Raw genomic sequence first — 12,093 nt, forward strand, 5'->3', positions numbered from 1 at the left:
AAACTTAACCAGTGGACATTACAATGGTACAGTAACCAGTGACCAGTGTTATTTTCTTTGAGAAAAAGAATAAACTTGATTAAAGTTAACAGGTTTTGCAATGTGTTCAACCTGCAACAGTTTTACATTTTACACAGTGCTTCCTAGTGAATTTTGCAGTGTAGGAACATTACATCTTGAGCATCCTGACATTTTTCCTGTCAGGTTTGGTGATCCATCTGTGATAACGTTGACGAGCGTACTCCCAGGTAAAGTGTGCCTCTGTGTGACCGTTGATACGCTGTTAAATAAGTCCCCTCTCCACGTTTTTCCTTTCAGGGATTCCATATCCAAAAAGTCCCCCTTTATATCAAAATAAGCAGTGTCCTTTATATCAGCCATTGCTTTTGTCCAGTGCCGAAGAATAAAATGAAAATGATGCCACTTTATTGTTTAGCTTACTAGTTAAGTGTTCATCCATTATATAAAAAATACAGCAAGTCGCTGACCTGCATGAAAAGTTATTTTTTTCAAATTTGTTCTTGCTCTCATGATATAACATACTAGAGGTCTCAACCTTGCACGCTTTAAGAAAGTCCTCTTTGGGGAAAGACTAGCTTGAATGGCAGTAACTAACTCGTCTTTATGTTTGCTTCTTGGATGGTAGTTGCTCGAATTAAGGTGTTTTTCTAAGCCTGCATGCTAGCTACCAACCTGTCAGTGGTAGTTGTACATTCTTCTGTCGACCAGTTGCTAGGATAATTAGACGCCTGGGTGGACAAGTGTCGACTGCTTATATACTATATTAAACCGCCACGGTTTCTTGGTAAATAAGACATACAGCCTCGGACCGCACTACACAAAAAATATATATATTTATGCGTCCATTCTTTCTTAAACGCCTGACACTCACTGTCAACTTTTTTTTGCTTTGACATTGCTGCAGATGTGTTCTGATCTGACCAGTAGAAGAGCAATAATTGAAAATGGCTCATTTGTGCTCTCTCTCACTGCCTCTCATTCTTCCTCGAGGCTCTGCAAAATCACGTCATTGCAACTACAGTGACACCTGGTGTTGGAATGTATGTCATAACAAGTCAAAATGAAATGAATGCAATCATTCAAATCAAACCTTAATTCTGTGCCACCATAGGCCAGATTAAAAAGACCAACGGGCCGGATCCAGCCCGCGGGCCGTAGTTTCTCCATCCGTGGGCTAACGTAGCTGCGAAGTGCCGAAGTATAGCAGCGAGCACATCAGCGCTGGCAGCTTCCCCATGTCATACCACGGAATAAATCCAAGCCATCCTTTTAAATTTATCGAAGTACACAGGTGAGTTGAAATCTAGAGGTATACCTACTTGGTTCGATGTCCTTTCGCCTGGGTTCTTGGGATCGTGCACTCACAAGATCGTGAATAATGACGCTGGCCTTACTGAACGACGTTGAGAAGGTTACAAACTAGCGAGCAGTACTGTACAGCACAGCCAATAGGAGTGCACGGCAATGAATGTGAAAAATTCTGACCAATGGGAGAGAAGGATACCGGTGCAGTGGTATGGGGCATTTAATGCGTGCAGGAATTTCAAGGTTTTTCTTGGAGCATGCAAGTTATCACTTGTATGTTGTTTTTTTTTCTCGTTTTAAAAGGCGAAAATTTGGCTGATTTTTTTACTCATAAAGTGAATATTTCATGTACAGAAGCAACCGTATCTAGGGGTTCCACTGTATATGTAATTAGGGGTACAGTGGGCCCCCGGTTTACGAACCGCCTGTCTTACGTATTTTTTTATCTTACGACGTGGACCGCGATGTTTTTTTGTCCCCCCTCTTACGCAAAAAAACCCTCGTCTCACGAACCATCCAACATGCCGGTCGGTGTGTCCGCACTATTTTTTTCGCTTTGCTGCATCAACAAAAACAACTTTTCTCGCATGTCACGGAAATGCCGATGTGCTATTGGCCAAACTCCCTCATCTTGCTTGATGGCAAGAGCTGGTCGGTGTGTTGTGAAGACTTTGCAAACTTTTATCTGTTAGACATGGCTTCTAAAATTGCAAGTGGCGGTAAAGGAAGAAATAAGAGGATGTTGACAATAGAAACGAAGCAGGAGATAGTAAAAAAAATACGAAGGAGGCGCACGCATAGTTAACCTTGCTAGTGAGTATGGCCGTAATTGCTCGACAATCGGTACAATTCTCAAGAACAAGGAAGCCTTTAAAGCAAGCAAGTGTCCTAAGGGCATGACATTCCTTGCCAGGGGACGGACCTCGGTCAACAACAAAATGGAGAGGCTTCTTCTATTATGGATTAAAGAGAAGGAAATTGCTGGTGATTTGTTCTCGTTTAAAAATAAGTTCTCGTTTTAAAAAAGTTCTCGTTTAAACAAAAAAAAGTTCTCGTTTAAACAAAAAAAGTCATTGTTTAAAAAAAGTTGTCGTTTGAAAAAAGTTCTCGTTTAAGAAAAAAAATATAAAAAATTCTGCTGGTTCGTCTCTGGTCCCCTCCGCCTCCATCCACCACCAGCTCAAGTCACGTCGCCCCAAAGGTAAATGTCATTTTTCCTTTGTATATTTATGTTATTTAATGTAACTGTACAGTATATTATGTTACTAATTTTTAATATGAGTATAAAGTCGAGATGTTTTTACCTAAGGTATTTGCACGCGTTGCACGCATTCACTAATTAACATAGGTTTGGATTGCCTGTCATACGGCGAATTCGAGTTACGAGCCCAGCCGCTGAATGGATTAAGGTCACAATACGGGGGCCCACTGTATATATAATCACTTTAAGCCTTGAAAATGACAATTTACTTATTTCACATTCGGATTAATGTTATTCAAACACAGATATGTGGAAAAAATTGGTCTGTTTTGAGTTATGCGATTATAAGTTGACCCCCCAAATATGGTGGTTGAAAATGAGGAAAAAAAACGACTTGTATTCTGAGAAATACGGTAAGTCGATGTACTGTATATAGGTCTCCTTCTTTTGGGATTTTGTTTAAATCTGAAGAGAATGAAGGCCCATGTGACTCACCACAGGGAAGAGTGTACAACGCCCCCCGGGGAGACGCTCACTCCATCCAAGGGTCATTACGAAGCTGTGATCAGAATATATCACACATGTCCTGCCAAGATGAAGGTGCTCAAGCGATAATTTGGCCTTCTATACTGCCAAGGTTGTCTCTCAGAACATCGCATTCAATTCATCATGGCATTCATCATCTTTTAAACAAGCTTCCAAAGCCGTGACTCGCTTCGGGAGAATCACGCTGTTGATACTGTATGGAGTGGAGTACATAACTACATATTGACAGTCAGCCAAGTGGGTGGAGGCAAGAATGATCTTGCAGTATTGAAGGTTTGATTTGGCTACTTGCAAGTAAGCCGGATACGTGAAAGATATTAAGAAACATCAAAACAGCAGCCAGAATACAACATATTAATAGACAAAGAAACACCTGTGAGGAACTCAAATATGCACACATGTTCACACTCCTATAGGGAACAGAGAGAGAGGGCGGAGTGCTTGCTGGCTCCATCTGTCATGCACCCAATGCTGTATGGCAGTAAACACAACAATGTGAGGATGGTCCAGGGGAAAGTCACACACTTTGACCTTCTGAGTGTCTACCTTACTGTATATAATATAGTAAGCTATTGATTCCAATGTAGGCACTGTTTCTGTAATGAATACGTCAGTATTTTCATATTGAATACAATATTTCTTAAACAACGTACAATAATTTCCCCAAAATAAGACACAACGTTGTATGACAGTCACCCTAAATTTTGGGGTCAAATTCTGGTATTTTCTGTGTTACCGTGTATAAGACTCCCAACCCTTTGGCAAAGATGTAAAAACTATAGCAAAATAGACTGAATCAAATTTTTTGTAAACGCTTCATATTTTTCTCGTGTTCATATCCGTAGTGTATATACTGTATTTGTAGCGTGTTAAGTGTTTTTCAGATTTCCCCCATTGTGAGCAGTCTGTGAACGCCTCACCAGAGTAATAAATATGCTTGAAGCAGATGTTTTTCCTTTTGTTACTGACGCAGTTCGAGTTAATTTGACCATAATACATTTGAAGACGCACAGCCTCCGTGTTTCACCAAGTTTATGATATCCTCTCCGTTTTTGTAATATTCCTTTACAAGGATGGACTCAGATTTAGGGTCAACCTGCTCACTTCTTTTATTGAAAATAAAATAAAACGTCATTATATATCCTGTATTTATATATACAGTGCATATATTTGTGTAACAATATTGGTATATAACATAATACAAGAATACTTAAAAGAATACCCTAAAAGGGGTAAGAAATACAAATTTGTGTACTTTATTTTTCTTCATTTTTACTTCTTAACATTTTCTTAAGGTTTTTTTAATGTATTTTTTAAAAGTATTTTTTATTTTTAGCTTTATCTTATTCTTTTGTATGTATAAACCAAATCATGCATTCATACCTAAAAATACCGAAACCCTTATTTTATCATGTTTTAACAGCATTTTTAATTCTAATGATACAGCCACTCTTGTGTGCATTGTTTGCTCATGTTCCACTCAAAACGGTCAACTCCTCAGTGAATCCTTAAATTGATTACAAAGCCGGCAGCAAACACTGTGGTGTTAGTAAATTGATGGGGACTTAACTGCTGTGTTTTTTTTTTTTTTTAACTGCCAGTGTCAGAGACAAGACATTGCTTTCCCTAAACTACCCATTCACAAAGTGGTTGTGGCTTGGCCCATTTAGAAAATGAAGAGTTTCATGACATCAGCGGAACAGCAGCATTTCCATTCGACACAAATGAGCCGCAGACTTTGTCTCTTGGATCATACACTCAAATGTCAGTTTTCTATCTTTGTCATACACTCGAATGTCAGTTTTCCATCTCTGTTAATCATCATACTATTTTGGAGCAAAACAACAAATTGTTGAAAGGGCAGAACAAAGCCAGTTTAGCTGGCCAGAGAGTAAGAGGACTGGGAATGTGGTGAAGAGGTGTAAGAATGAGAAGCTAGGGAAGAGAAATGACATGACAGAGAGGTTTTGACAAACAAACAGATGCTGGAAAATCTAATTCTGTGGCCTAACCTTGTCTCTCCCAGACTGATCAGCATGTACATCTCCCAGGACATATTTTCAGCCACAGCTCCATGAGGCACCAACAGGCTGACTCCTAGAAAACATGCATAAGCGTGTCAAAACCCAACAACTCTGCCAGCCTGTCAGTTTAGCACAACATAAGTGTTTGCAGACTGTTGTAATCAAGCATAAGAATATTTGAAGAGTACCCTGGAATATGAATGAAAACCATTCAAACAGTACAAGGCATGGGTGTAAGGTTTTAATCATTTATCATCATTTAATCATGATTGTCCCAAACAAAAGGATTTGTCTGCACTGGGTTAAAAGCACTTCAGCACCATTGGAGCAAGTGTTCTGACCTTGACAGAACTGTGTTGATTCAAGACTCAGATTCAAGGCGTTTATTGTCATGTGCACAGTGTAGAAACAACTTTCTCCGTACAATGAAATTCTTACTTTGCTGTCCACACGAATGTTGTAAAAAAAAAAAAAAAAAAAGTACCAAGTTAAGAAAAAAAAAAGGTGTAAACCAAAAGTAGTAGAGCATAAGTATGAACCATAAGTGGGTAGGGTATACACAGATACCAACAATAATGTGCAAGTGTGCATGGTACATTAAACCAAAAGTACATGCGTGCATGGCAGATGAGGTGCAGCTTTTTACAAGTGGTGTGCAAAAGAAGGAGCAGCATAAATAGTCTCAGAAATAAGGTGCATGGTCTTGGCATAGTCACATCTCTATGAGATACATGAAAGTGATATTATCTGCTGCATTGTACTATTAGTGGCTGTTGAGGAGTCTGATGGTAGAGGAGAAAGAGTTTCTGAGCCTGCTAGTTCTGAATTTTACACTTCTATATCTCTGGCCTCATGGGAGGAGAGTGAACAGTCTGTGTTGGGGATGGGTGGGGTTCTGGATGATGGAGGCAGGTCTCCTGTGGACTCGGAGCTGGTACATGTCTGCAGGGAGGGCAGTGGGGTTCTGGTGATCTTAGATGCCTCTTGACTACTCGTTGCAGGCGTCTGTGGTCCATAGCAGTGGAGTTGACGTACCACACAGTGATGCATCTGCTTAGGATGGACTCAACAATGCAGCTGTAGAAGCTGTTGAGGACCTTTGGTGACAAACCAAACCACCTCAGGCTTCAAAGAAAGTACAGGCGCTGCTAAGCCTTCTGCACAAGCTGTGTCGTGTTGTGTCCAAGTGAGGAAGGAAGGATTATCACAAAGGATCCTGATGTGGAAACCCAGATATTTAAAGCTGCTCACCCTCTGCACTCTCTGACCTTGGATGAATCCTCCTCTTCTTCCTCATGTCCACTATCATCTCTTTGGTCCTGTCTCTATTGCGGGTGAGGTTGTTGTCCTCATGCCATGCCAACAGTCTGGTCAACTCCAGCCTGTAAGCTGTTTCATCATCGCTGGTGATGCGTCATATCAGAGCAATGTTGTCCATTAACTTCAGAATGATGTTGTCCTTGTGGGGGTGCCACACAGTCATGGGTGAAAAGGGTGTAGAGCCATAGGTCTCAAACTCCAGTCTCGAGGGCCGCAATCCTGCATGTTTTTGATGTTTCTCTCTTTAATCAAACCTAAATCCGGTATTATGGATCATTTTCTTGCTCCTGAAGCGCTTAATAACCGGCTAATAATTTGAATCAAGACAGAAGCATCAAAGACGCACAGGTTTGCAACCCTCGGGGATTGGAGTTTGAGACATATGGTGTGGACAGTCTACACTTGCAGAGTTATCTACCTACAGGTGACGCGGCATCAGGAGGAACTGGGGGATGGTTGGGGGATCGACCACTCTTCCACTGAGCCATGCCGCCCCTTAACACATTCCATCCAAACATTGTGCACTTTTAAACAAAAACACATTGAAACCTGCTGTTCAGGAGTTTACTCTTAACCAGTGAACCTTGTGGGCATAAGCGTAGAGACAATGAATAGATTGATTGATGGATAATTGTGAGGAAAAAGAGTTATCAAATTCATTAGACAAAATATTAACTTTTTACCAGTAAAAATGGCTTCTATGAACACACACACACACACACACACACACACAATATATATATATATATATATATATATATATATATATATATATATATATATATATATATATATATATATATATATATATACTGTATATGCGGCTGTTTTTGTCTCTTTTGGTCCTTTTTTGAGGAGTGCTATAATATACAGTAAAGCGCACAGATTCCTACAGAGACATGAATAAGGATAAAATAAACACATTAAAGACAGTCTGATAAAACAATGTCTGGCAAGAATTTATTTGTAAACATTGTCTGGCTGACTCAGACATGGTGCGAAAACATATTAATTTTGATCGCTTCTGGTTATGCAACTACTCAATAACTGACAACAGAGTACTCCCACCTCACAAGAACCAAACTGTTGCAAAATGTCCACACCTGAAGAAAATAAACCATACAATATTGATTTACAAATTAGTTTAGAGAGGTGTAATGAGAAAAGAAAAGAGGCTCCTCGAGTAACCTCAAGGAAATTTCATTTCCATGGTTCAAGACGCACCATTTAAAGAAGGAATTCAACACATTATAATTACTTCATTTAGGAAGTAGGAAATGATTGCTGCTCAGGTTGCAGTAATACTGTGCGCCAGTGAAGTTTCTGTGATCTTCATTTAGATATGAGAATGCCAGGCTTCCTGCATTCTATTTTGTAATGTACGTGTTGCAATTCTGAACTGAATTTCTCACTGTGGCTTGGTCTGGAAGAGTGTAATTCAAAAAGAATGAAGGTTGAGGTCTAACCTTATACTGTCTATAATGTAATTTCCACTTTGAGTGACCCTTCTGAAGGTGTCTTGAAATCAATATATGTGGAGAGTCTGAATATACTTGGGGCAGATCAAGTACTCCACAATAAAGGGTTTTGAAGTATTTATAAAAAAAAAAAAAGGAATCTAAAAAATGCAATCCATTTCATCTTTATTCCACTTTTCCTCAGTTGGTGATCAGGATTAAATTTCTCAATGATCGAATCGTCAATTGGCTCCACAACGTGAGCATTTATTCAACATGCAAGTCTTTACATGCAAACTAGTTGAACAAGATGTCATTATATGCTTAGCTTATTTGGGGACAAATCAAACAAAAACAACAACACACTTTTCATAAAAAAACAACATGCTTCTGTTGTATTTTTATGCTGGTCTTGCTGGTGTTGAGCGCAAGACCAGCAGCAAAAGCAGAACAAACAGCCAAATTAGCTTTGATCACTGGGGACTCTAACCCGATCACCCGCTCATAAACTGAGGCACAGCTGCTTAGTGAGGCCAGCATGATGCTGAGGACCTGACAGGAGCTGGTGATAGATGCTGAGCAGCTTGTTTTACTGGTGTCACTAGCTTACCAGCAGGGCAGCAACATGCTGGTGTAATCATATGAAGTTTGCTCATGGACATTTCTGTTTGGTGCATTGAATTAGTATTTTCATTGACGTTTGTGATACCCTACTGCATGAGTCAACATTGAATTCATCCTCAGTCAACTGGGTGAGCGAGTACAGTGCTCATTTTCTTTCATTTCTCCTCATAGCTATTGATCATTGAATCCAAGCAATTTTCGTTGCAAAACTAAAAATCAATGGTCACAACGTGGTGTGATTTACTATACCATGGTTGTCAATACGGAAGAAAGAATTAGCTCTTTTTCTGGTCTGCTGTGAATGTGCACCGAATTTCTCCATGTACAAGTTGAATTTTGTATTCCCTCATTTTCAGCCCCCATATTGGGGGGGTGCTCGACATGGGGGTTCAACATACCCACATAACTCAAAACAGACCATTTTTTCCCCAAATATCTGTGTTTGAATAAGGCAAAATAAGTATTATGCCATTTACAAGGGTTATAATGGTTATACAGTATAACTCCTCTACAATGAAAACTGCATGTACAAAAATACCCTCCAGTGTGGAAAAAAAAAACATCATACATTGAAGCCTTTTCCCTCTTTCTTACTTGCTCATACAAAGAAAATCCCTCTGTTGCATCATATGAAATGTCTTTTTCTGCATTTGCAAAATTGAATTTCACTGAAATTCACTACAGTAAAAACAAGCCTGGAGCAAAAGTCTAGTTTGAGTTATACTTGCGTGCCGACACTCGTTTTGCAGCCCTTCATACTCAGAGCAGCATTCCCCCCTCAGTCAGACGATAATGTCCCATACTATAGGTGGAGTCTACAACATACAAACAACACTACTCCATAACAGAGATAGAGAATCCTAGTAGATTGAAACAATCGAAATTCTTCCAAGTGTTTTTAAACAGACTCCTCATCGCTCCCCAACGCGGTGCTCGCCATGAATTGTTTGCTGTATTTAGATCATGGCCTTCCTTTTCAGGCAAATCATAATGGTGTATGTTCCGCCGAACTTCCATAAGCAACAGTTCGTCTGCCATGTTGTCCGCTTGTAAAGAAATTCCGGAAGATATGCATTGTGATAAATCTGGCCCATGTAGACTTTTTGCGGAAGGGCGTGGTAGCCAAAATAACGTATTTTTCACGCATGGAGCCGTGCGGAGGTCGCGGACAAGTCAAGCTTAAACCAAGCTTAACAACTTGAAGACCGGATAAAAGTAATAAAGATGAAAGATGGATGAAGCAAAGTGAAAGACATTATGCAAGAAATTGGTGTAAGTATGAAAATGAACGCTTATTGTATTATATGCTTATTTGGCAATTTCTTTCTTTCTTTATTCTTTTTTTCAATATTGGATGGTTTTGTTTTTATTTTCAGTCAAATTGTAGATTGCACAACACATTTTTTATGTTCATGTCCGAGACATTGATTTGCTATGGTGAAACGTCCCTGTGAAAAAACTCTGGCTGCAAACATGATTTCGTTGTAAAGGAGTTCTACTGTACCTCTAATACGATATAGTTTTCATCCGTTTTAGCACTTTCTTTTATTTTCAAATGCACTTTCGTCAAGTGCCGCCTTATTGCTTCTTTGATGTCAACAACGAGGTTGCATGGAGAATTTTCCCGGAGGACTTTGACCCATTATGAATAGAAAAAGAGGTCTTGACTTGTCTCCTTCAGCCCTTGAATGTGTGCTTGAACAAGCCGGCATGGATGTCTGCAGGTGGGGGGAGAAACAGCGAAGGGCAACCTTCCACGCTCTGATCTCACAACAGTTATCACTTGGGTAAAAGACATCCCAAGTAAGATAATCAAATCATCTCTGAAGACCTCCATTTCAAACATATTAGACGGGTCACAAGATGACTAACCATTGAAGAGTAACAAGGATGTTTGAACGAATGAAGTTAAATGGGAGGAGCTTTTGGGCGTGTACAATAGTGATGATGACTTCTAGGGCTTTTCGACAAATGAATGGTCAGTTGTGTCAAAGAAACAAAGCATTGAAACATTTGCGCCCGCGCGCGCACGTTGACTTGGACTTGTCTCGAAATTGGGATATTCCTGGCAAAAACGAGATGTTGGGTCACCCTAGCCAAGGTACATTTTAAGCTTAAAAAACTCATAACACACCACCTAACAAAATTAACACAAAAAGTGGATACACATCCAAAGTTTAAACAGCGTATGGCGGTGTGATGCTCACCAGATTTGTGCAAATTTTAAAGGTTAGCTTTCATGAATGAGAGTTCATTATAGTAAAAAAATCTTAGTATTTGTGTGTGTGTGTGTGACTCGCGCTGTGCGAGTCATACCCCTTTCACATATCACTACATGCATTCGTGCATATGTCACTACAATGCTGGCCTGCGATTGGTCGGCGTCACAGCTCCCTAAGATGCTGGTCTGCTATTGGCCGGTGTCATGGCATCACTAAAATGCCGACATGCTACAGATTTGATCTCGTGTGAGTGCTTAACATATCGTATTTATTGTGCATTTTAGTGCTTAATTCAAACTTTAGTTGGTTGGCCATGGGTCCCAAGATTGCTAAGGATGTTAAAGGTAGAAGGAAGAAGATGATTAGTATGGAAGCGAAGCTGGAGATAATCAGGAAATAGGAAGAGGGCTAGGCTAGGCTCCCCTCGCTAGGAATTACGGCCATAAGTGGCTCAAATCAATGTCACTCAAAGGTAAATGAATTTACATTTTTCCTTTAAATATTTTGCATTTATGATGTTTGATGTATGTTTTAATTATATGCACATGTATTATATATAAGTACACTTGCTATATTATTTTGCGACAAAGTTTTAACATGTATATACAATTTTGATATTTTTACCTGGGGTTTTATACGCATTAGCTAATTACCATTGGTTTCTATTGTCCACCATCTGGTTAGGAGTTACGAGGCCCTATTTGACTCCTTGGTAAAGTTGACAAAAATATTGGGGCCCACTTAATCATCCTTTTTCTAGTGCATGTGTTACAGACCCAAGAGCATGCTGATGATGAAACGTAGTCTGATAGGACACATGGTTCACCCATATGTCCTTCCTGAGAAGGCTACTTTGAGGGCTATCTCTGAAATGCTCCCTTTCATGGAACATGACCTTCAGGCAATATCAATAGGATGTTTGTCACATTGGAATTGTGGAGCACGCACAGTTAGGCTGCTCATCCAATGAATGTATTATATGCAACTGTGCATTATGAAAGCTGTCATAAGCCTGACTTATAGTACATCGTAAGCGATTAAATACAAAGAAACAATTTAAACATAAATATAACACCCAGGATAACCACACAACAAAATATGTGAGGGCCCGATTAACGTTAAAATTGTCAAACAACGAGCCGCAAAACATCGTCCTGCAGCCCATAAACAAATCCTGGGCTGCGAGTTTGAGACCCCTGCCCTAAACTGTATTGTAAAAGACGCACCTCTTAACAAATGAATACATCAATCAGGTTGCACTACTTACATTAGTTCCATTTGCATTTAGATTGCACAGCTCACTAGGCACACAAATATGAAATGCAGTTTCGAAAATGTTTTGGCAAGGTTTTTCTTGAAATGTGGAAGTTATT

General features: G+C 39.7%; 1 protein-coding gene across 2 annotated transcripts in view; it reads right to left on the minus strand.

Annotated features, from left to right (window-relative positions):
* unc5db (unc-5 netrin receptor Db) overlaps positions 1-12,093 on the minus strand; it is a 223,741-nt gene that overhangs the window by 54,600 nt on the left and 157,048 nt on the right. For both annotated transcript variants that reach the window (XM_088426309.1, XM_088426300.1), the window contains one exon: positions 5,086-5,170. In XM_088426309.1, the coding sequence (XP_088282435.1) occupies positions 5,086-5,170 (85 nt within the window). The remainder of the gene's footprint in view (positions 1-5,085; positions 5,171-12,093) is intronic.

Source organism: Hippichthys cyanospilos, chromosome 1 (assembly GCF_059441005.1).
Source record: "Hippichthys cyanospilos isolate Australia breed blue-spotted pipefish chromosome 1, RoL_Hcya_1.0, whole genome shotgun sequence".
In the NCBI taxonomy this organism is placed as follows: Eukaryota; Metazoa; Chordata; class Actinopteri; order Syngnathiformes; family Syngnathidae; genus Hippichthys; species Hippichthys cyanospilos.